This window comes from Cetorhinus maximus, chromosome 1 (assembly GCF_964194155.1).
Source record: "Cetorhinus maximus chromosome 1, sCetMax3.hap1.1, whole genome shotgun sequence".
Taxonomy (NCBI): Eukaryota; Metazoa; Chordata; class Chondrichthyes; order Lamniformes; family Cetorhinidae; genus Cetorhinus; species Cetorhinus maximus.
In genome coordinates this window covers 59,784,659-59,810,847 of record NC_135879.1, presented here as the reverse complement: position 1 = coordinate 59,810,847, position 26,189 = coordinate 59,784,659, and the positions used below count along the sequence as shown (strand labels likewise).

Genomic DNA, 26,189 nt, shown 5'->3' with positions numbered 1-26,189 from the left:
TGTAAGCTGATTTAGGAACCATATACATAGTGCTCTATTGCTAAAGTATCTGACTGCTTATCTGATATCCTGTACTGGATGAGCATAAATTTCCTCCAATTATATATTGAGAAGACTGAAGCTATTATTTCTGGTCCCCACTCCAAACTCTGTTCTCTAGCTATAGACTCCAATCCTCTCCCCCTTGCAACTGTCTGGGATTAAACCAGATTGTTCACAAACTTGTTGTCATATTTAACCCCAAGATGAGCTGCGAACCTCATGTTAGCACCACCACTATTGTCTGATTCCACCTCCAGGGCATTGTCCAACTTCAACTCTGCCCCAGCTCATCTGCTACTAAAACCCTCATTTGTGCCTTTGTTATCTTTAGACTTGGCTATTCCAATGTACTCTTGGCTGGTCCCCCACATCCTACCCCTACATTTTAGCATCCATAAACTAGAGGTCATCCATAATTCTGTTGCCCATGTCCTAACTAGCACCAAGTTCTGTTCACCTATCAACCATGTGCTCACACACCTACACTGGAACCCGGCCAAGCAGCGTCTTGGTTTTAAAATTATCATCCTGGTTTTCCAATCTGTCCATGACCTCGCCCCTCCCTATCCCTATAGTCTCCTCCAGTCCCACAACCTTTCACAATGTCTGCATTCATCTAATTCTGGCCTCTTGTGCACCCATGATTTTAATTGCTCTATCATTGGTGGCTGTGTGCCTTCAGTTGTTTGGCTGCAGGCTCTGGAATTACCTCTTTGCCTCTCTACCTCATTTTCCTCCTTTAAGATACGCCTTAAAACCGACCTCTTTGACCAAGCTTTTGGTCATCTGATTGATTATCCCCTTATGTGGCTTGGTGTCATATTTTGCTTTATAATACTCCTGTGAAACACCTTGTTTTATGTTTTATTATGTTAAAGGTGCAGTACAAATATAAGTTGTTGTTGTTAACAGATGCTACATGAGTTATTGAATTGACTCATGGTGGTAATGGCAAGAGGGGATCATTAGGGACAGGGCCAATAAGAGTGGAGATAACCAGTTAACCAAAAAATGACCTAACTTGAAGGGAGAAAAGCCTTCAAACAGGAGGTAGTAGTAGTATGGATTTGGAGATAGTGATAAAAGCACCAATTTTGCAGTCTGCAGAGGAGTACAGTGCAGTTCAAGGGCTAGAGAAGGAACAGAAGAGCTACTAAAGGATTGGTGGTCGGGCTTGAGGAGAGGTTGGGACAGGGTGATCCCGTGGTTGTTAAAGAGTTGAAGAATTAACCAGCAACCAACAGAGGTTGATGCCAAATAATGGTGGAGAAGTGGAGATTGATCCCAGGGACATTTGAAGAGTACGTTGATCTGGAGGCCAGAGAGAAGTGAAAAATGTTCCAGGAGCACAATAGAGCAGAAAAAAACAACAAATTGTATTTATATAGTGCCTTTAATGTGGGAAAAGATCCCAAGTTACTCGTGAGAATCAGAATTGTTCCAGAAACCAATGAAAGAAGCAAAGATTTAGTAGGAAATAATGAAGAATTAAATTGAATGCCAAGAAACGAGTGTGGTCCAATGCAGGATTCAGCAAAAGAGCGAATACCAACCTTGGAGAAATGTAAGCAAATAGTGGCATGTCAGGAAACCATCTGTATCCATTCATGTGCACATTTGGACTTCTGCTCCAGCCCCAAGCCCTATCAACCATATCAACCACTCCTGTGCAACATTAATGAATGGGCTTTTAACATTTAATACTACCAGGGAGAAATTTACTCTATTCATTTTTATGATTTTACAGCAAGGTAGTTGGCCTTTCTTTCTTACAGGAACCTATTGAATCCTCAAGCCTAGAGGCTTTATTGCTGCTGGTTTGGACAAGACCCAAAAGACTGAGCAGCAGTTCCCTCTGCTGTAGCCTAAGAGACCTAAACGTTAATTGGCCTTCCATGAATTGGAACATGAGGACATCCCCCCCCCCACCACTCCCCCTAAAGAATCTCACCGGGAACCTACCATTCAACCAATGTGAAACTTTTTAACAGTGTTCTCCAGATGCCCATCAGCAGCAGCAGAGCACTGCCCACAACAACATCATAAACAGCTGAAAAATAGTTTTGTTAGCAATTTGCACCATATCACTTCATGAAATGTCCCACCCAGAGCATCTGTCCAGACTGGGCACTCTTGCCAGGACAGCATGCAGACGAAACACAGTCAGCTTCTCTGATGAGGTTTCCAAGACCACCTCTAAGAGTTACAGGATAAAGTTCTCATCCGCCTGCCCTTTTCATCAAGCCAGACACCAGCACCATTGCAGGGAGCTGGCATTGGCCCCCAACCTTGTCACACACCCGAATGAGTGACAGTGCAGAAAGAAGTGAAAACACTTGTCTATCTATCAAAAAAAACTAGTGAGCTCCAGGCAAATCAAAATCATACATCTGACCCAAGCAACCACATCTTGACATTGGCTCACAGCTCTGGTTTAATATAATTTATTCTGGAACATAAGCTATATATCCCTGTGCTTCTGCCTCATCAGTTTCAACTATTCCAAATAATTGGTCTTTTCCCATCAAGTGGAAAATATTTTGTAAGTTTTGTACGTTTACAAAAAGGAAATCAAAGTCAAACCCTCATAACCTCAGATCCATAATCCCCTTGCTAATTTATGTCACAGTTCATGGAAAGCTTAATGGGTGTGAACCTGTTGCAACTTTTCATTCATCATTACCACGTCTGGCTGACAATTTGACTTTATACTCTAATGCTCAGCAATTGGATGATTCTCTTGCTGCCCACTATTCACAATAGGTCTGTAGAGGCTGACACAGATACAGATCACTTCTCATCATCCCCTGATATTTGGTGAGTTTCTGAACTGGATTGGTGACTTCTGATGTGACATCAATGATAGCTATGATGAACAGCATTCATCTTAGTTTAACACCCACACAAATGTCCCTCTTGGAATGCTTGACTTAACTCTGTGACACATTGATGACCTGATGACTGTCATGCATTACATTAATTAATGATACTATACTATAGAGTGATAAATTTCCATCTCAAAGACAAGCAAGGTGACTGAATTACTTCTTGGTGATATACATAGGGCAACTTTTTTAGCTTGGGTGGGTGCGCACCCAACCCGCTCGAGCGTGAACTGACGCACGTTGACGTCAGCCGAGCGTCCCGATGTCAACACATACTCGTGCGATAGTTCAGTCGGCGGGCGCAAGTTGGATGAGGTTTCCAAAAGCAAATAAAAATAAAAGTATTAAAAATTTAGTAATAACATGTCCCTGCTCATGTGACAGAGTCACATGAGAGGACATGTTTCATTACGTTTTTCAAATCTTTATTTTTTTCTTTTAAAAACGCTTCATCTCGCTGAGGCAGCTCTGTGCCTCAGGGAGATTTTCACGTGCGCATGCGCAAAGTTCGCACTCGCCCTGCTTGCTCTTCTCCCCCCCACCGGCACACAGTCAGCGCTGAGCGCTGCCACTCGTGTTTCATTGTGGGCAGGCCTTAATTGGTGAAATCACGGTCCGGCCCGGATTGCGGGCGGCTGTCGGCTTCCCAACCGCCCCCGCCAAGCCCGCCCGACATGGGCTAAATTCTGCCCATAGAGTTGCATAGTGAGTGGACAAGTGTTGAAAAGGTAACTTTGTTAAGAAAGATAGACATGCGTTCTTGTGTTCCTAGCCTATATCATGAGACATTTAGGGGTAGAAATTGGGATGTATTGTGTCCGTTTAATACCCAAATAATGGGTGCAATGCATATCAATTTAGCAGTGAAACAGTCTGCATCCAGTCCTTCCAGGCAGCAGTCCCACTGATAAACACATGCTGGCTTTTTTTTAGGTGTCTTTGACCAATGCCCCTAACAGGCATTGGCTCCCTTAAAGATGTAATGCCTATTAAAGAACTCCAGCCAGAAATTAGTTGCTGATGAATGGGCATGCATTGTGCATGTAGCCCCTGCAGCTACCAATGAAAGGTAAGTTAAAAGAACAATTCTTTAAAAAAAATCCCCAAGAGCCAGACAGGAAGAGCAGATCCCCAGAAGTCACAATTGGAGCCCTCCTCCCCTGTTCCCCACCACCCCCATTGTAGCATGCTCCAGTGCTCAACTCCTAGGATTTACCTGAGAATCACTGCTGGCAAGGCAGGCAACCCAACATTAATTTTATACCAACTAATATTCAGCTGGTGAAATCAGTGAGTCTGTGGGTCATAAAGTCAAGGAAAACCAGCTCCCATCCCTGGTTCTCCTTCAGATATTTCTCTCAGGTTCCACAGAAAAGCCACTCCTGTAGGTGAATCATTGAACCTTATGAATTAGATAATGTATTTTTATTACTAATATCAGGTAATGTGGTAAGCCCAGGTGTTGAACACAGGCCCTTGTCACAGTATTAAGTTCACTTAACATGTCACAAATTCTCTTATGATTCCCTAAACTTCAAGAAGGTGGTATAATAAGAATCAGCAGACTGCAGATTCAGCCATAAACTATAGAGAAGCTTTGTTTTTTATAAAAGGTAAAATGTAGCCAAGACAATGGAGCAGATTAAAGTAGTTTACAGAACATGTACTCTTTCAAACATATAAAATAATGAACAGAAGTGAACCTTTGTTAATACTCTTGTTAATATTTCACTGATGATAACACTTCAACAATAACCTTACTTGAGGTTCTTATCACCCCATGGTGTCTCCGATGATAACCTCAGAAGAACAATGAGTATATTGCATATGATATAGTCAAGGTACCCTTTGAACATTATCAGGAAAAAAGAAGGTAATTTTAAACCCCCCAAAACCAGTGGATTCTTTTCAGATGGGAGGTTAAAAAGTTGAAATATTAAACAGGAACTGAACCTGCCTTGAACCCACCTACTTCCAGCTTTAACCGAGGCTGGAAGAGGAGCAGCAACCAATCCACACACAAGAGGCAGGTCTCGTATTGAAACCTTTTAAGGAGGCCATGAGCTCCAGTATTTCTGTCTTGACTCACAGTTGGTTGGGTTTTCCCAACAGCTAAAGGAAACCCACAGCTAAAGGAGGCATTATAAGGTAAGTCCTTTACAGCACTGCTTATGGGACAGGAGAAACCAGACCCAACAGACTTACCTCTAATCAACACACCACCCCGCCCTGAACATTATCTCCACCTCCCCAAACCACAATCTTTCTGCTGCCCCTCCAATGTGTTCAACCCCCCCTCATCAGCACTTGCTCCTCCCTCTGACCACGTTCTGCACCCCGCCCCAGACCACCATCTCCCCCTTGCAATCTCTCCCACCTCCACCACTACATGTCTAATAGTAAGCTCTCCGTACCTACTGCTCCACTTCTGCTGCAGGTTTTCCTGTCCAGCAGGCAGCCAGCCTGTCAATCAGTCTGGCTGTTGGGCGGAAAACCTGGGGAAAACAATTCCCTGCAGTTAAAACAGCAGGAAGTTTACCAAACCCATGTTTCCATTTTCCTGTCCATTACTACCCCCCCCCCACCCCCCTCCCTGCCACTCCCAACACCAAAGTTAATCAGAAAATATATCTTTCAAAACCAGGTAAAGCTGTAAATCTTAAAGTGAGAATTTGCATTTACAATGCCTTTCATGCCCTCAGGACAACCTATAACATTTCACAGCCAATAAATTACTTCTGAAGAACTGCCACTGTTGTTTTGTAGCCAAATACATCAGCCAATTTATAAACAGCAAGGTCTTACAATTGGCAAGCAAGATGAATTGCCAGTCATTCTGTTTTTGGTGGTCTGAGTTGAGGGATAAATCTGGGCTGAATATTCATATAATCGTAAATTTCTGAAGCTTGGTTTGCCTGGTATGAATAGTTATGGATCAGAGTTCAGAAGCTTTTGAAAGTTATGGTTCCCCATTGTTTGGGAGAATCATTGGGACAGGCAAGCAATATTTGTGACCCTGTGACCCAAGGGATTCCATATTAGCAAGTAAATTAATCTTCTTTCTCTGTAAAACACTGGGCAGGGAGGGTTGGATACTTCCACCAATGTTTTCCCTTAGATGCCCCTTCCCTTGAATAGAAATTCAGCTGAATTTAACCAATAGCTTATATACCCACAGAAAGAATATGACTTGTATACAAGATGGCCTCTTCCCCATTAAAGCAGGGGAATTAGTTTTAATGTGCACAGACCACTCCACATGTTACCCCCGCTATGCACAGATAGGGGAGTGAGCTGAGTGCAAGACTGAGAGAGGTAAACAGCAATGGGAATTCCAGAGTGGATGGTAAGTGGGGGAAAGAAACCAACAGCAGTTTTTGTAAAAATTATGGACATGTCCCAACTCATGTGACAGTGTCACATGAGGGGACATGTCAGGAATTTTTATTTTTATTTTTAATGTTTGTCACAGAACAGCCAAACTCCCTGAGGCTGCACTTAGCCTCAGGGAGATGAGTGCGCTTTTTCCTGCGCATGCATGAAAGAGCGCACTCCCAGGTTTAGGGATTCCCCCCCACCCGCACAGGGAGCGCATAGCGCTTCTGAGCGGACGTCGCGCTGGGCGGCTCTTAATTGGCCCACCCACGTAAAATGGTGCCGCACCCCCGATAGGGGCTGCCAATCGGAGAGGCACCTGTGAGTACCCGCCATTCAACTTCGCCCCCTATGGGGGAAAATCCTGCCCATTGAGTTGGATTTTCATGTTAGAGGCAGGTAGCAGGAATCAGGAAATTTCCCGGCTTGGCACACTGGCCTCAGGAGAAAGTGCCTCGAAAGGCACAAATTTCGTTCCGGGAGGGATATGTGCATGCTGGAGCCAGGCCTGCCCCTCCAGGATACAGATTGGAGGCGGGCCACAGGGGCTGCCAAGTGCCAAGGTGGGCTGAAATAGCCCAACCTCGTTCTCTGGGACTTTGTCCCAGTTGTTCAATATTCGGCCCTCTAGACCTCACCCCTCACACCTCCCTTACATCCACGCCCACTCCCCATGCCCCCCACCCATCCCCCATGGCCCCTCATACCCTCAATTTCAACTCATAGGACGGATTCGTCCCAGCTTTGCACAAAGTGCAGTAGCAGACCGGGAAAAAGTAATTTTACCCGACGGCCACAATAGCAGGCTTTTGTGCCATATCACCCCCTTTCCACCTCATTTATAATGCACAGGGAACACATCATCTTGCTAGCAGGTGGCCTCTGATTTGCCCGCCACACTGTTACCTTGCCATTTCCTCACACTGGGCGCCATATTTAAACTGCAGCCGTGCGCACACTTTTCAATGTTTGCAGCCCAGGGCTCCTCCAGCCAGTGAAGACATGGCCCCAAAAGCCAAGGAGAGTGCATACTCCCGATTAAGTGACACATCCCTGGGACACCTTCTGGACATTGTGGAGGCTCGCCACGATGTCCTGTGTCCCCGCTTTGGTCGCAGGAAGCCCATCAGTCTCATCACTCCAGCTTGGGAGATGGTGGCAGAGGTAGTCAGTGTCAATGCTGCACACAGGAGGTAGGCCCTCCAGTGCAGGAAACAGAAGAATGATCTCGTACATGCCGCCAGGATAAGGCAACCATTTTATCACTCTCAACTCTCAAACACATACAAGGCCACCACACATTCACTGGCATTTCACTCACTGCCAGCTCAAGGAACATTGCCACTCACACACACCCTCACATCTCCATCTGGCCTTATCTCCTCTGGAGACTGCCTCCTCAGGCCTCACACTTCTTCTTGAGGCCCCCACACACACCCTTGGATACCCACCTTCCCCAGTACAGCCCTCACCCTGCAGCCTCTTCCCTTGCCAGTGGCCACTTCTCCCCCTTCCCCAAGCAAGCCCTAGCCCTGCAACCATTAAAAAGCTACCCCGCCTTGGAACTGGTTTGGTTGGTAGCTATCTGCAAGTGAGCCCTCTAATTTTAATGTGGTGCTGCCTATGAAGCGTGGCACTGATGATTGCAAATTCTGCAAGCAGGGTATGCAAATAAACCTCGGAGTCCCGAGTGAAGTGCACATCGCTTACGTATAGATGTGAAACGCGTGATGGCCGGATGACCCATTGTGGGAGTATGATTCCAATGAGCAGGGCTTATAATGAAATGCTAAAGTATCGAAATTAAGTGGGGAGTTGGGAAACGCAGCCTGCCATTGACGGGTGGAGCAGACGATCGCAAACTGGTTTCATGATGGCATGACACAGATTTTTGGCCTTCTCACCATATTGAGTCTTCCCCCACCCCCCGCACCCGCCATGACACTTGATGCCACAGGGCCGGAAAATTCTGCCATAGAACTTTCATGCCCACTCATCCAGTATACACTCTGTACAGAGCCAATGGATCCTATAGCTATAATGGCATCTGTGGAAAAGCTTAAAAAACAGCCATTCATAATTTTCTTTTAAAAAAGCTGTTGTTACTTCAACCTATAAAAGTGCCAATCAACTAGGCCTTTAAATTATCAATAACAGAAACTATAAGCATGTCTTTATTTTGTGTAAATAAACATTGAACCATTGATGAAATTCATCTAAGAAAACACCCATCAATCAAGCCATCTTTTCCCTTGTGTGCACCTGTTTCATCATACTAATGGAAGTCTGGGCTCTCAGCCAAGCATGCATAATGAGGCTTGCTCCCTGCACCCCTCTACTGTACCAGCAAAAATTGGGGTGTGGGGAGGGAGGGCGGGAATCCTGGAATCGGGTCCTGTCCACCATTTTTAATGGTCTGCGGAGTCTCTCTAGCCCTGCAAAAATCCAATCCATAGGTTTGAGTCCAACTCCAGACAGTCATAGGGTGCAGAGATGCTAAAGTCAATGGAAAATAAAATTAGGCAAGATGTAAAGTGTGTGACCCATTTACTATTGCCTGTCTTCTGCTCAGTATTAAAAGTTAAAATTGCCCCCAGAGTATCCAATTCACATAGCAAAGAATTTTTATTATTCTGGCCTTGGATTCAGTTATCAATAATTGGGCACACTTTAGGCAGTAATGGTAAACAATTGTTCACAAGAGATTCAAGGTCCGTTTCTGATGGAAATATTCAGGTTTAAGAAGGGTTATAATAATTTATGACAGCTTGTTGTGGTCAGCAAGATTGTTATATGAAGGCAAAAATGTAAAATAATGACAAAAAGAGTTAATTAATGGGGTGGTTAGTAAAAAAGGTGTTTAATTTCTGTAGGGGTTTCTCGATTTTCCACCATCAGAGAAACGGCAGAAAATTCCAGAGATGTGGCATAATTGACTGTTTACACCGTCTCTCCATGACGCTCCCTGAAGTTATACGGGAGATCATGAGAACCCCTGTGGAAATTACTGACAAATACTTTTAAACCAAAGGTATATGTGACAATTGAAGTATGAGCATATCATTTTTTTTAAAGAGCCGGATAGTTACTTGAAGAAGAGCAATGTTAAAAGGTATGAGAAGCAAGCAAAAAAATGGGAATAGGCTAATTAGCTTGAGGTGGATAACAATGGCCCAGACTCGATGGATCAAATGTTTGGTTTCTGTGCTATGACATTGTGGAGATAATTTTCAGTTCGGGGATATTTTGGGTGGGTGATGGATAAAGTTTCTGCTTCACTAATCAAGTGTAGCCAGTGGGAGATTGGGTTAATTTTCTTAGTTGTGTCTCATTTACTGGCAAGTTGCCAGCAGTATTCGCGATCCTTATGGGCACCTTGCCGATTGTGTGGGCAGAAAATCCAGCGGGGCAGCTAATTCTGGTGACCTGCAGCAGCACCTTACAAGTGGGAACTGAAAGACTTCCTGCTGTTTCTGCTCTGTCGCCTTCTATTTTGTGCCACATGTCCTGCACCATAGAAAGCAGAGTGTGGTACTGTATTTGGTAGATATGCCTAATATAACTGAATAGCTGGAGGAATGGAGAGGAAGCAAGGGGTGGGAGTGAGGCTTTGGTGGGTGCGTGGGGTGAGCTGGAGAGCCTGGATGTAAGGTCTGAATCCTGAGTGCTAGGGAGTGCTGCTGAGTGACAGAAGTGTGGTGCATTAAGCGGCATTAGAGGTTGGTGGGGTGGTGGGTCAGTGTCATTTGAGGATGCATTCACTGACCTTAGCCACCTGTCTGCCATCATTAGGCTTCTTGTGACACTGATGCCAGGTCCTTAGAGTCCAACCATTGGAAACTGAGCTTCCAGGACACCTGTTCCAACCCATTCTGAGGGTGATCCCAGCCCCACACAGAACCATGGTGTTTCTTTGACACACTTCGACTACTGATGCGTCCAACAATGCACCCATTACCCTGGAACCGCACTCTACACAGGTGTTTGATTTTCATTTTTAAATGGCAGCAATATTATTAAGTACAGCTTCCCTTTAAGAGGGCAGCTTTCCTTTAAGAAGAGAGTTCTGGCTGCACCAGATGTTCTCTGCACAATGCTTTTTGGTCTCCTGCTAAGTGCAGAGGCAGCCAGCAGCCTAAAAACGCAGCCAGCAGCCTGAAAAGGCAGCCAACAGCCCGAAGCAGAGGCCAGCAGCACGAAAAGGCAGCCAGCAGTGTGAAGAGACAGCCAGCAAAGTGAAATGGCGCCCGGCAGAGTGGAAAGGCAGCCTTGTGAAGAGACAGATAAGTGGAGTTTCAGCAGGTCAGGATCGCTGGAGTGAGAGGAAGGCCATTAAGTTGATTAATTGGTGATTATTGTAGCTTTGTTTCCCTTTCTCCAAAGTTTGGGAGTTACCCTGAGGAGCTGGAAAACTAAAGATTTAATTTTTTTTGATAGTAAAGGTTAAGTGTTTCAATTACCCTCCCTCTATTTAAGTGACAACAGAGGAAGAGAATGAGTGGTTGGTGAATCCTAATAAGTCCTTTTTAAGTAGTGAGTTTTATTATAAAATAGAGAGAGGAATGGCAGGGCAGCTCTGACCCCTGGAGTGCACATCCTATTCCACGTGGGAACTGCAGGACATTTCCTGTGTCCTGGATTACCATATGTGCAGAAGGTGTTGCCAGCTGCAGCAGGTCAAGTTCCAGGTTTAAGAGCTTGAGAAGCAGCTGGCATCACTGCGACGCATACATGAGGTTGAGAGCTTTATGGTTAGCATCTTTATAGATGTGGTTATTCTGCAGCATAAGAGTATGCAGGGAGAGAGGGAATGGGTGACCTCCAGGCAGTCAAGAAGAAATAAGCAGGTAGTGCAGGAGTCCCCTGGGTGCATCTCACTCTCCAACCAGGATTCAGTTCTGAATACTGATGAAAGTCATGGTTCATCTGGGAAGTGCAGCCAGAGCCAAGTCCATGGCACCACAGCTGGCTCAGCTGTTTGGGGGGCACGAAGAAGACGGGAAGAGAAATCGTGATAGGAGATTTTATAGTGAGGGGAACAGACAGGTATTTCTGCAGCCACAGACATGAATTCCATGATGATGTTTTGCCTCCCTGGTGTCAGATCAAGGATTTCACTGATCAGTTGCAGAGCACCATGAAGGGGGAGGGTGTACATTGGTATCAATGACATAGGTAGAAAGAGGGATGTGGTCCTGCAGCCAGAATTTAGGAAGCTGTGTAGGAAATTGGCAAGCAGGATCTCGAAAGTAGTAATCTCCTGATTACTCCTGGTACCATCTGCAAATGAGTATAGAAATAGGATAGAGCAGCTGAGTGCATGGCTGGAGAGATGGTGCACGACAGAGGGCTTTACATTCTTGGGACATTGGGATCAATTCTGGGTGAACTGAGATCTGTACAGGTCAGCTGGGTTTCACCTAAACAGAGCCGGGACCAATTTCCTTGATGGGTGATTTGCTAGTGCTCTTGGGGAGGGTTTAACCTAACTGGACAGGAGTGTGAGAACCAGGAGGTAATACTAGAGAGGGATACCAACGTACTAAGAATATTGGAAGAGACAGATGGTACTAAAGTAAGAAATAGTAACGTATTAGGGGATTCAACATAAGAGGGAAAGTAATAAAGTGGAATTTAGGGTTACTGTGCATGTGTGTGAATGTGCAGAATGTGGTAAATAAGATTGGTGAGTCGCAGATGCACATGGCCATGAGGAAACATGATCTACTGGTAATAACAGAGTGAGTAAGCAGTGTGAAGAGGCAGCCGGCAGCGTGAAGAGGCAGCCGGCAGAGTGAAGAGGCAGCCGGCAGAGGGAAGAGGCAGCCGGCAGAGGGAAGAGGCAGCCGGCAGAGTGAAGAGGCAGCCGGCAGCGTGAAGAGGCAGCCGGCAGCGTGAAGAGGCAGCCGGCAGCGTGAAGAGGCAGCCGGCAGCGTGAAGAGGCAGCCGGCAGCGTGAAGAGGCAGCCGGCAGCGTGAAGAGGCAGCCGGCAGCGTGAAGAGGCAGCCGGCAGCGTGAAGAGGCAGCCGGCAGCGTGAAGAGGCAGCCGGCAGAGTGAAGAGGCAGCCGGCAGCGTGAAGAGGCAGCCGGCAGAGTGAAGAGGCAGCCGGCAGCGTGAAGAGGCAGCCGGCAGAGTGAAGAGGCAGCCGGCAGCGTGAAGAGGCAGCCGGCAGCGTGAAGAGGCAGCCGGCAGCGTGAAGAGGCAGCCGGCAGAGTGAAGAGGCAGCCGGCAGAGTGAAGAGGCAGCCGGCAGAGTGAAGAGGCAGCCGGCAGAGTGAAGAGGCAGCCGGCAGCGTGAAGAGGCAGCCGGCAGCGTGAAGAGGCAGCCGGCAGAGTGAAGAGGCAGCCGGCAGCGTGAAGAGGCAGCCGGCAGAGTGAAGAGGCAGCCGGCAGCGTGAAGAGGCAGCCGGCAGCGTGAAGAGGCAGCCGGCAGCGTGAAGAGGCAGCCGGCAGAGTGAAGAGGCAACCGGCAGCGTGAAGAGGCAGCCGGCAGAGTGAAGAGGCAACCGGCAGTGTGAAGAGGCAGCCGGCAGTGTGAAGAGGCAGCCGGCAGTGTGAAGAGGCAGCCGGCAGTGTGAAGAGGCAGCCGGCAGAGTGAAGAGGCAGCCGGCAGTGTGAAGAGGCAGCCGGCAGAGTAAAGAGGCAGCCGGCAGAGTGAAGAGGCAGCCGGCAGAGTGAAGAGGGAGTTTGCAAAGTGAAGAGGCAGCCGGCAGAGTGAAGAGGGAGTTTGCAAAGTGAAGAGGCAGCCGGCAGAGTGAAGAGGGAGTTTGCAAAGTGTAGAGGCAGCCGGCAGAGTGAAGAGGGAGTTTGCAAAGTGAAGAGGCGGTCTGCACTGTAAAAAGACAATTAACAGTGCTGAACCTGCTCTGTCATATAGAACATTCAGGTAAATGAGGTGGAAGCATGAAGTTTGCGAGCTGCCCACCACCAACTCAAATGGTGTGATCTGGTCATGAATTTTAATCCTCATGCTATCCAAGATGCAAATGAATTTTTAGCCCCTTCTTCTGATTGACTGAGTGCATTAATGTGTGTTATGTCCATTTACATACATACAAACATATGAGTTAGGAGGAGTGGGCCATTCGGCTACTTAAGCCTGCTCTGCCAATAGATAAAATCATGGCTGATCTGATTGTGGCCTCTACTTTCCTGTCTACCACATATACACCTCTGGCTGTCTTGTCAGTCAATAATCTATTTCACCCTGCCTTACAAATATTCAGTGAGCCAGCCCCCACTGCTCTCCAAAGAAGAGAATTCCACAGACTAACAACCCTCCATCTTAAAGAGGAGACCCATTATCTTTAAACTGTGTCCTCTCGTTCTAGTCTCTTCCACAGCGGGTAATTTTCTTTAAGCATCCACCCAGTCAAGTTCCCCCAGGATACTATATGCTTCAATATGATCACCTTTCAAGCTTGAGGCCGACACCACTTACCTGGGAGTCGGAGCGGCAGCGGGACCAATCAGCAGCTCGGAACTGGCCCATGCTGAGTTCGAAAGGAGAGTGAGAAAAACAAATAGTGACATCACAGGAAAACCATAAGTTCATTGGTTGGTAAGAAATTGCTGTTAGGGAATGTCTTTAAATTGCTGTAATTAGAAAAGCACATTATTTTTAAAGAAGTAGCTATACTTGGGTTTAAGTGAGAAACACAAGGAATAAGGGAAAGTCAGGGCCAGTATAATGAAGTTATATAAATAAACCAAAGTAAAATAAAGTTAAGGCATTGCAGGGCAGCTTGGTTGAGTGGAATGCATGTCCTGTAATATGTGAGTGTCAGGGACACTACCAGTGTCCTAGACGGCCACATGTGCAGGAAGTGCTGCCAGCTGCAGAACCTTGAGCTCTGGGTGTCAGAGCTTGAGCGGCAGCTGGAGTCACTGTGGCACATCCACGAGGCTGAGAGCTACGTGGACAGCATGTTCAGGGAGGCGGTCACACCGCAGCTTAGAAGCTTGGAGGCAGAAAGTGAGTGGGTGACCGCCAGGCAGTTCAAGAGAGCTAGGCAGGTAGTGCAGATGTTACCTGGGGTCCCGCTCACAAATCGGTTTTCTGTTTTAGAAGCTTGTGAGGGCACTGGTTCCTCAGAGGAGTACAGTCAGAGCCAAGTTTGTGGCACCACGAGTGGCTCAGCTGTACAGGATAGGAGGAAGAAGAAAGGAAGATCAATAATGATAGGGGATTCATTACTTAGGGTAACAGACAGGTGCTTCTGCGGCCGTAGAAGTGACTCCAGGATGGTATGTTGCCTCCCTAGTGCCGGGGTCAATGATGTCACCAAGCTGCAGGACATCCTCCTGGGAGAAGGTGATCAGCCAGAGGTCGTGGCCCACATTGGTACTAATGACTTAGGTAGGAAGGGGGATATGGGCCTGCAATCAGAATTTAGGGAGCTAGTTTGAAAATTAGCAAGCAGGACCTCAAATGTAGTAATTTCCGGATTACTCCCAGTACCACGTGCAAGTGAATACAGAAATAGGAGGGTAAGACAGACGAATGCGTGGCTGGAAAGACGGTGCTGGAGGGAGGGCTTTAGATTCCAGGGATTGCCATGTGGAAATATGATGTTGTGGCCATAACAGAGACCTGGCTCAAGGAAGGGCAGGACTGGGTGTTAAATATTCCTGGGTACAAGGAGTTCAGTAAAGATAGGAAAGGAAGGAAAGGAGGAGGGGTGGCAGTATTGGTTAAGGAGAGCATTGCAGTGCTGGAGAAGGAGGATGTCCCAGAGTGTTCAAGGACAGAATCAATTTGGCTAGAGCTAAGGAACAAAAAGAATTCAATTACGTTGCTTGGTGTAGTCTACAGACCGTCAACCAGTGGGAAAGATGTAGAAGAACAAATCTGCTGGGAAATTATAGAGAGATGCAAACATTATAGAGTAGTTATAATGGGGGACTTTAATTACCCAAATATAGACTGGGACAGTGGTAGTGTAAAGGGCGGAGAGGGGCAAGTGTTCCTAGGTTGTGTTCAGGAGAATTTTCTACAGTAGTCTGTGTCCAGTCCAACAAGAAAGGATGCACTGTTGGACCTGGTTCTTGGAAATGAAGTGAGCCAAGTAGATCAAATGTCAGAGGGGGAACATTTAGGAGAAAATGATCATTGTATCGTAAAGTTTAGGGTGATGGAAGAAAAGGACAATGTGCAATCCAGAGTAAGAATAATTAACTAGCGAAGAGCTGATGTCAATGGGGCAAGAACGGAATTGGGCCGGATAGACTGGAACCAAAGGTTGACAGGAAAAACTGTAACTGAACAATGGGCTACCTTCAAAAAAGAAATGGTTCGGGTACAGCCAAGGTATACTCCCTCAAAAGGTAGGGCAAACAAATCCAAAGATCCCTGGATATAAAGGAGATAGAAATTAAGATAAAGAAGAAAAATGTGCTTACAACAGATGTCAGGTAGAAAATACCTGAGAAGCAAGCGGGATACAGAAGGCTCAGGGGGGAGGTGATAAAGCAAATAAGAGAAGTAAAGAGGGATTACGAGGAAAGACTGGCAGCCATGATAAAGGGGAATCGCAAATTCTTCTATAAGCACACAAACAGAGGGTGGTAAGAGGAGGAGTAGGGCCGATAAGGGACAGAAAAGGGGATTTACACATGGAGACAGGGGCATAGCTGAGGTGTTAAATTAATGCTTTGCATCTGTCTTTACCAAGGAAGCAGATGCAATCGAGGCCACAGTGACAGGAGAGGAAACTCTGTCACTAGAAGGGTTCAAAATTAATGAGGAGCAAGTGTTGGATAAACTGTCGGTACTTAAAGTTGACAAGACACCGGTGCCAGGGTTTGGGACATCTGCTCAGAGCTGGAGAGGAACTTGCAGTGGGAAGGGGAGGATCCAGTTGCCATGGTCCATGTAGGTACTAATGACATAGGTAGAACTACGAAAGAGGTTCTGCAAAGTCAGTATGAGGAGCTAGGTACCAAATTAAGAAGCAGAACCTCAAAGATAATAATCTCCGGATTATTACCTGAGCCATGTGCAAATTGGCATAGGGCAATAAGATTAGAAAGACGAACGCACAGCTCAAAAATTGGTGTGGGAGAAGTGGGTTTCTGTTTGTGGGGTACTAGCATCAGTACTGGGGAAAGTAGAGGCTGTACTGTTGGGATGGTTTACACCAGAACTGCGCTGGGACGAGTGTTCTCGCAAATTGCATAACTAGGGAAGTAGAACGGGCTTTAAGCTAAACAGTAGGGGTGAGGGATCGAGCAATTCAGGGTGTAGAGTCAAGACAGGGGAGCAAAATAGTAATATGAGAAATGAGGGTCAGAGAATGGCAGGAAGAGACAGAGGGGAAAAAAACCTAAGAATACATCAAACAGCCAAGACTAGATGTTACAAAGGTAACAAAAAGACAAAACTGAAGACTCTGTATCTGAATGCATGTAGCATTCATAACGAAGTAAATGAATTGATGGCCCACATTGAAGTAAATAAATATGACCTGATAGCAATTACGGAGACGACAAAGATTGGGTCCTTAATATTGAAGGGTACATGACATTCAAGAAGAATAGGAAGCTAGGTAAAGGTGGAGGCGTAGCACTGTTAATCAAAGATGGCATTGGTGCAATAGTTAGAGATGACCTTGGTTCAGGAGATCAGGATATAGAATCGGTTTGGCTAGAGATGAGGAATAGTAGGGGAGAAAAGTTACTAGTGGGAGTGGTCTACTGGCCCTCTAACAGTAGCTATAGTGTAGGACAAAGTATTCAAGAGAAAATATTGTGTGCTTGTGATAAAGGGGCAGCAATAATCATGGGTGATTTTAATCTGCATATAAACTGGAAAAATGCAATTGGCAGTAGAATCTGGATGAGGAGTTCTTAGAATGTTTTCAAGATAGTTTCTTAGAGCAGCATGTTCTGGAACCAACCAGAGAGCAGGTTATATTATACTTGGTTTGTGTAATGTGTCAGGATTAATTAGTGACCTCAGAGTAGAGGTACCCCAAGATAACAACGACCACAATATGATTGAATTTTACATCCAAATTGAAAGGGAGAAGACCGGGTCTAAGACTAGTATCTTAAACTTAAATAAGGATGACAATGTGGGCATGAAAACTGAGCTAGCTGAAGTGAACTGGGAAACTAGGCTAGAGGGTAGATCAATAGAGAAGCAATGGCAGACGTTTAAGGGGATATTTCAGAGTATTCAGAATAAGTGTATTCCTATTATAAAGAAAAATTCTAACGGAAGGACCCACCATCCTGGTTAACTAAAGAAGTTAAGGAAGGCATCAAACTTAAGAAAACTCCGCAAAGATGAGTGGCAGGACTGATGATTGGTCAGAATATAAAAACGGCAGAGAATGACTGAAAGGTTAACCAGGAGAAAAAAATAGTATGAGAGGAAGCTAGCTAGAAACGTAAAAATGGATAGCAAGAGTTTCTACAGGTATTTAAAAAGGAAGTAAAGTAAGTGTCCTCTAGAGAGTGACAGTGGGGAGTTAATAGTAGATAATAAGGAAATGGTGGAAGAAATGAACAAATATTTTGCCTCTGTGTTCACTACAGAGGATACAAAAAACATTCCAGTAATAGCTGCAAATCAGGAGGTGAAAGGGAGAGAGGAACTTGGTGAAATTGAAATCACTAGGGAAACGATACTGAGCAAATTGATGGAGCTGCGGGCTGGCAAATCTCCGGCTCCCGATGGACTACATCCTAGGGTCTTAAAAGAGGTGGCTAATGAGGTAGTCAATCTGCTGGTGTTAATTTTCCAAAATTTGCTAGATTCTGGAAATGTTCCATCAGACTGGAAAGTAGCAAATATAACCCCTCTATTCAAGAAGGGAGGGAGCAGAAAACTGGAAACTATAGGCCAGTTAGCTTAATGTCTGTCATGGGGAAGTTGTTAGAATCGATCATTAAGGAGGTTATAGCTGGGCACTTAGAAGAGCTCAAGGCAATCAGGAAGAGTCAACATGGTTTTGTGAAAGGAAAATCATGTTTAACCAATTTATTGGAGTTTTTGGAAGAAGTAACATGCGCTGTGGATAAAGGGGAGCCTGTAGATGTACTGTACTTGGATTTTCAGAGAGCATTTGATAAGGTGCCACATCAAAGGTTATTACAGAAAATAAAAGTGCATGGCGTAGGGGGTAACATATTAGCGTGGATAGAAGATTGGCTGGCTGGCAGAAAGCAGAGAGTATGCATAAATGGGTCTTTTTCAGATTGGCAGGATGTGATGAGTGGAGTCCCACAGGGGTCTGTACTGAGTCTTCAACTTTTTGTACATCAATAACTTAGATGAAGGGAGTGAAGGCATGGTAGCTAAATTTGCAGGTGACACAAAGATAGGTGGGAAAGTATGTTGTGAATAAGACATGAGGTTGCAGACAGATATAGTTAGGTTGAGTGAGTGGACAAAGATCTGGCAAATGGAGTTTAATGTGGGAAAATGTGAAGTTGTTCACTTTGGCAGGAAGAACAAGAAAACAGAGTATTACTTAAATGGAGAACGGGTGCATAATTCTGAGGTGCAAGGGGATCTAGGTGTTTTAGTACATGAGTCACAAAAAGTTAGTATGCTGGTACAGCAAGTAATTAAGAAGGCTAATGGAATGCTATCCTTTATTACAAGAGGAATTGAACAAAAAAGTAAGGATATTATGCTTCAGTTATACAGGGTATTTGGTGAGACCGCACCTCGAATACTGTGCGCAGTTTTGGTTTCCTTACTTAAGGAAGGATATAAATGCTTTGGAGGCGGTTCAGAGGAGGTTTACTAGATTGATGCCTGGAATGAGTAGGTTGTCTTATGAGGAAAGGTTGGACAGACTGGATTTGTTTCCACTGGAGTTTAGAAGAGTGAGGGGTGATTTGACTGAAGTATACAAGATCCTGAACAGCCTTGACAAGGTGGACATGGAAAGGCTGTTTCTTTTTGTGGGTGAGTCCAGAACTAGGGGACACCGTTATAAAACTAGGGGTCGCCCTTTAAGGACAGAAATTAGGAGAAACTTTTTCTCTCAGAGGGTTTTGCAACTTTGGAACACTCTGCCTCAGGAGAGTTGGAGGCGGGTTATTGAATATTTTTAAGCCAGAGGTAGATAGATTCTTGTTAGGCAAGGGAGTCAAAGGTTATCGGAAATAGTTGGGAATGTGGAATTTGAAATGCAAGCAGATCAGCCATGATCTTACTGAATGACGGAGCAGGCTCGAGGGGTGGAATGGTCTACTCCTGTTCCTATTTCTTATGTTCTTATGACTGGATGAGATGCATCCAAGGATATTGAAGGAAGTAAGAGTGGAAATTGCAAGGACACTGGCCATAATCTTTCAGTCTTCCCTAGACTCAGGGGAGGTGCCAGAGGACTAGAGAATTGCAAGCATTACGCCCTTGTTAAAAGAATGTTGCAAGGATAAGCCCAGCAATTACAGACCAGTCAGTTTACTTTCAGTGGTGGGGAAGCTTCTAGAAACAATTCTTCGGGATAGAATTAGTAGTCAGATGGAAAAATGTGGGTTGATTAGGAAAAGCCATCATGGATTTCTAAAGGGGAAATTGTGTTTGACTAACTTCTTGCTGTTTTTTGAAGAGGTAACAGAGAGGGTTGATGAAGGTAATGCTCTTGATGTGTTATACATGAACTTTCAAAAGGCATTCGATACCGTGCTACACAATAGAATTGTAAGAAAAGTTATAGCTCATGGAATAAAAGGGATAGTAGCTACGTGGATACAAAATTGGCTGAGTAATAGGAATCAGAGGGTAATGGTCAATGGATATTTTTTGGGCTGGAGGAAGATTTGTAGTGGAGTTTCCCAGGGGTTGGTATTGGGACCCTTGCTATTCATGATATGTATTAATGATCTAGATCTTGGTGTGAAGGGACAATTTCCAAGTTTTCAGGTGATACAGAACTTGGAAGCATTGTAAACTGTGAAGGGGACAGTGTAGAACTTCAAAAGGACATAGACAAGTTGGTGTAGTGGGCAGACAGATGGCAGATGAAGTTCAATGCGGAGAAGTGTGAGGTGATGCATTTTGGTAGGAAGAACATGGTGATACAATATAAAATAAGCAGTACAATTCTTAAGGGGGCGCAAGAGCAGAGTGACCTCGGTGTATATGTGCATAGATCATTGAAGGTGGCAGGACAGGTGGAGAGAACAGTTAATAAAGCACACAGTATCCTGGACTTTATTAATAGGGGCATAAAATACAAGAGCAGGGAGGTTATGCTGAGCTTATATAAGACATTAGTTTGATCTCAGCTGGAGTATTGTGCACAGTCCTGGGTGCCACACTGTAGGAAGGATGTGAACACCTTGGAGAAAGTGCAGAATAGGTTTACCAGAATGGCTCCAGGGATGAGAAACTTCAGTTATGAAGATAGATTGGAGAGGTTGGGACTATTCTCCTTGGAGAGGAGAAGACTAAGAGGAAATTTGACAGAGGTGTTCAAAATCATTAGGGGGCTGGATAGAGTAGATCGGGAAAAACTGTTCTCATTCATAGAACAATTGAGAATGAGAGGGCACAGGTTTAAAGTGATTTGCAAAAGAAGCACATGTGATGTAAGAAAATACTTTTTCACTCAGCAAGTGGTTCTGGAATGCACTGCCTGGAAGTGCGGTGGAGGCAGGTTCAATTGAGGCATTCAAGAGGACATTAGATGATTATTAGAATTGAAACAATGTGCAGGGGTACGGGGAAAAGGCAGGAGATTGGCACTAAATCATAATGCTAATTTGGTGAGCTGGTGCAGACACAATGGGCTGAAAGGCCTCCTTCTGCACTGTCATAATTCTGTGATTCTGTGATCTTCTAAACTCCAATAAATACAGGTCCAAGCTGCCCAATCTTTCCTCATAGGACAGTTCCTTCATCCCAGGAGTCAGTCGAGTGAACTTTCTCTGAACTGCTTTTAATACAACTATATCTTTTCTTAAATAAGGAAACCAAAACTGTACACAGCAATCTAGATGTGGTCTCCCCAACACCCTGTACAACTGTCACAAAACCTGTCTACATTTACATTACAGCAACATCCCATTTGCCTTCCTAATCATTTGCTGTGCCTCAATACTAACTTCTTGCGATTCATGTACCAGGACACCCAGATGCACCTAAATTCTTTCAAAGTGCTGTAGAGCTTGTATACATGAGGGGACATAACTATATTTCATTCCCAATTACTGGCCATACATATATGATCCATTTGAAGTAAGACATTTGCTCATACAGAATTAATTTAATAAGGGAAAATGTATCCCTGTTCTGTGAACAAGCTGTAATGTTAATCACCTGAAACCATCAACAGCATATAGGATTTTTATCTCGGCGTGTGGGCGCGCGCCTGATCGCTCGAGCATAAAATAGCGTATGATGACATTGGGCAAGCATCCTGATGTCATCCCGCGATATTTCGGTCTGCTGGCGCATGCAAAAGTCGGAAGCGCGCCTGCTGACAACTAAGAGGGCAATTAAGTCCATTAAAGTTCCAATTGTTCCCGATTTTTCATGGTCCATCTAACCTTACGGTTGGCAGACGGGCGAATTTGCCAGGTGGACTTTTCATTTTTGATGAAACCTCACCTAAGGGCAGGATGAAGTTTCTGTTATTAAATTTAAAAAAATAAAAATGTACGGACAGAATTTTCATCATGTATACGTTCAGGTGACTGATTCTGATGCATGGACATTTTTTTCCGGATTTTAAAATCTTTATTTATTGCTTTTAAACTCTTCAGCTCCCTGAGGTAGCTCTGTGCCTTCAGGGAGCTTTCATTCAGCGCTCGCCCGCACCCGCGCTTATGTCAGCGGCCGCCCACCTTCCGCCCCCACCCTGGCAGCGCTGAGCATTTCAGCGCACATTTTACACTGGCTGGCCGTTAATTGGCCAGCGTGTAATCGCGGTCAGGAGCCGGTCTCGGGCAACGGCCTGTTGCCCGGCCACTCCCGGGCCCGCCGATCGCGCCCACACACCAACCTAAAAATCCTGCCCATTGTTTCATCCTTAGAGCTCTGATCTTATCCTGGGATTTCTCATAATATCTAACCTTCTGTATTGTTAGCCAGTTAACTATATTGCTTGATGAAAAATTTGTTCAGACCTATTTAATTTTGGCAGAGTTCCACAACTTGGATATTTACGTAATGTTTCTGAATTTATCTATATTTATACAGTGTTTCTGATTTCTCACGGTATGTAACACAAGCTAGGATGATAAATCATTTTCTTTTTCCTTTATTAAGAGTTAGGGTATATGTTTGAGTGATGAGGTACTTGTTTATTCGGACTAAAAGTTTAATGAGTGAGAAGTAATCAGAATATGTAACTCAGCTCAGTTGCATTCTGTGGAACTAGATAAAGTGAACTGGGAGAAGAATAAAAAAATTTTCACGTTTTTATTGATAATTCTAAAAAAAAACACTACCATTGCAAATAAAAACAGAAAATGCTGGAAATGCTCAACAGGTTGGGCAGCATTTGTGGAGAGAGAAAAACTGAGTCAATGGTGGTGGGCTTGGAGTTGGGGCTGCGATGGCTGAGAAATAGGGGAGGCGTGTTGAGATGGCTCCCCGTTGCATTTCCATCGCTGAGGAAGTTTCCCCGGGGGCGGGTAGGAATGCAGATTGGCTGCCAGCACGAGGTTGGCAATTTACAAAGTAAAGGTCCAAATTGGAGGTGAATTTCCGGCCTCGCATTTTGCTTATGGTGGAGCAGCTCCCCCCCCGCCCCAGTGCATGCAGAGGATGTCAGCCTAATGGAGGCAGCCCACCTGCGGCAGTCCAAGCTGCCATCAGAGCCGGAGGTTCCTTCTCCCAAAGAAATACCACAAGCATCAAAGGTCACCTTAGTGGCCTTAACAATCTAAGCGGAGGGATTTCTCCCATGATCTGAGGGGCCGACACCTGACCGCTCCAAAATAATGATTTATTTTTATGCCTCCAAGGGTGCTTCCATGTTGAGGCACCCTTTAAGTCTCTTACCTGTCTCAGCAGTGCCTACCTCTCTGAGCTGCCAGGATCTGGAGCTGCCTGCCCTGTGATGCTTTGGGATGCCGGATGGAGAGCACGGAGACAGCAAATTATGAGGCTGCTTCTGGGAAAATGGCCCTCCAAGCCTGGCTCCCGGCAAGTGCAAGCTTGAGCCTCCTATTTTGTCCCAATGTCGTTGTCCCAAAGCCCGCAGGAAAATCCTGCCCAATGTTTCAGGTCGATGACCTTTCATCTGAATTGGTGACATCCAGCCTTACAAAGTTTGGATGGTAAGTTTGTGCCACTAATAGACATAAAAGGGCTAAGAATCTTTAGTCTTTCAGATTCACTCTCTCTGTAACACTGCCTTGTGCCAGAAGGACTAAAAAATAAGCAAGACTTGGATATACCTAGTGCCAGCCTAAGGTCAAGAGTTCCCAGAGTTTTAAGTAGTGGTGGCTCCTTCTACCCCAAGTTAAGGTCAGCAGGGGTAAGAGGGGCAGGGACTCCTGGGCTGTGAGTTCTCAAATCCTGAGCACAGGAAAAACCAATGAGAAAGCTGGTAGAGAAACTTAATTTTATGCCCCCCAACTTGGGGCAGTCTAACAAGGTGCTGGGGGGGGGGGGGGGGGGGGAGGGGAGCATAAAATCAGGTGGAATGTCTGGGGTAGGGGGCATCATGCTCATCGCCTGCCTGCTCTGCTGTTATTTTACCAGCACCGAGATAGGTGGTGGGCAGCATGCCTGTCCTTGAGCCAATTGAGGCCTTTAGTGGCCAATTGATAGTCACTCAAGAACCTTCTTCCGACCGCCATTGGTATTTTACCAATTTTACCAGCATTGCCACATTACATGACAAAGATGCCTGGTATACTGTGGGGCCAGAGGAGTTGCCTCCTGTTCAGGCAACCATGCTCCACAGAGGGCCTCCCCCAGCATTTGGACTTCCCAGCTCTGGCCTCCTGATCCCTGCATTTCCTCCCTCCCTCCCTTGCCAGAGCCTGCCTGACTGTCCCTGGCAAGGTTGTCCCGCTTACCTTACAGTCTAGCCTCAACAATGGCTCCTCATCGGAGATTGACTGCAGTTCCGGCAGTGGCTACTGCTCCCAATGTCGCTGCTAAGACTGGTGAGCTGCCGGCCATCTGATAATTCCATCTAAAAAAAAATCATGTCATAACCTTCAAATCTCATTGGAGAGATCCATGTGCTACAAGGGGTAACTATTCAATAATTATGCTAAAATGAACTCAGTTTGCATATGTTGAAGAGACTTTTCATAATTTAAATATAAACCCAGCCTTTTATTAAAGCTTTGAAGGTATTTGTGTTCTGCATTGAGGGATACTTAGTTATGAACTATACAATACATATTTACTCTGTTTTTGGAAAGCACTGCATTGGAACTTCAGTATAGCATGTGAGACAAAAATCCACCTCATAGTTTCAAGATCAGGTTTTGGAGCTGTTCCATCAGCAGAGTTCCTGTGCAGTTTCCAGTGGTACAAAGAGCCGAGGAGCAAGTCCTCTAACAATCTTGTCTGCCACAGAAGATATCTGTTGTGGGGAGACTTAAGAAAGGGGAAGGACTAAATGTACCTTCAAAAGGTACACTAGGTGTATACCATAAAATGAAAAGTATGTTCAAATTTATCTGAATTCAAGATTGACCAATTTCCACAATGTTCCAATTATATTTTAAATTTCCAGCATGCAAGGTGTTTTGTTTTCCTTCTCAATATTACTCAGTCCACCTGGTCAGTTTGGATTAAAGCAGGTTTGAGTGGGTATGATATATTTTACCAGCATGTGTGATGAAATCCTGTCAGATAACAGAAGTGTAATATTTAACTTTGTTTTTAAACAGACAGCGGATGCAGCAATCAGCAATGTATGAACTATGTCAAGGGATGCAAAGCATCAGCATAGAGTTTGTACGCCTCCAGTTGACCCATGAGGAGTTCCTGTGCATGAAAGCTCTTCTCCTGCTTGGCACAAGTGAGTATCACATCCACATTTACACGGTTAAAGATGGTGCTATTACATTTCAGATTTAACATTCTTTCTTGGATTTCTATGCCAAAGATTCAGATCCATGTTTCAATAACTGACTTCTTGCAACACTAACCTCAAGTGTTTGTAGCTAATGTACCTTATAGATGAGCCCTTAATAAGAAACACATACAAACAGTATGAAGAAACTGAGTTATTTTGATGATAAAATCAAAATACTGCAAATGCTGCAAATCTGAAATAAAGACAAAAAATGCTGGAAAACCTCAGCAGGTCTGACAGCATGTGTGGAGAGAGAAACAGAGTTAACGTTTGGAGTACGTATGACCCTTCTTCAGTTATTTGTCACTACTTCTTCAGTTATTTTGATGGTTTGATTTGTTGCAGTTAGCCTACAGTCTTTCTATTTACATAATGACATAATTATAATCCACAGTATCTGGACAGAGAGTGAGAATCAAAGACAGGGACTGAGAAGCAAGATATGAGCTAAAATAAAATCATTAAGAGAGGGACAGAGAAACCACGTAAAGTAATTGACAAGAGCAAAAGGAAACAGAAAAGCAGAAAAGGTGCCCGATGTAAACAAGTGGTTCTGACAGGTTTCCACTCAGCCTAGCACAGTGGCAAAAAACACAACACTGTCATCCTTAAAGATTTTCTTACCTCTTCAGTGGAAGTGATAAACAAAAGGAAGCTGAAGGCTGCTTGCTATTTACCCCTCGAGTATAGTCCTGTTAAGAGAACTACGCTGAAAGGCAGGTGTTAGATGAAAGCAGTAGACCTTTAAATTGGTAATTGAACCTTTTTTGAAACAATTGAGAGCTGTAGCAAAGGTAGATTGTGATTTAGTACTTTGTGAAGTGGGTCATTGGGGGAATGAGGAGGGTTCAGTGGGTTATATACATCTTCAAGC

General features: G+C 44.9%; 1 protein-coding gene and 1 long non-coding RNA gene across 4 annotated transcripts in view; one reads left to right on the top strand and one right to left on the bottom strand.

Annotated features, from left to right (window-relative positions):
• nr3c2 (nuclear receptor subfamily 3, group C, member 2) overlaps positions 1–26,189 on the top strand; it is a 400,233-nt gene that overhangs the window by 343,865 nt on the left and 30,179 nt on the right. For all 3 annotated transcript variants that reach the window (XM_078541236.1, XM_078541242.1, XM_078541249.1), the window contains one exon: positions 25,128–25,258. In XM_078541236.1, the coding sequence (XP_078397362.1) occupies positions 25,128–25,258 (131 nt within the window). The remainder of the gene's footprint in view (positions 1–25,127; positions 25,259–26,189) is intronic.
• Positions 8,465–13,806, bottom strand: LOC144680110 (uncharacterized). Its single transcript, XR_013576488.1, has 2 exons — positions 13,744–13,806; positions 8,465–8,798 (listed from the first exon to the last, which is right to left on the bottom strand). It is a non-coding gene; the product is annotated as an uncharacterized LOC144680110 (long non-coding RNA).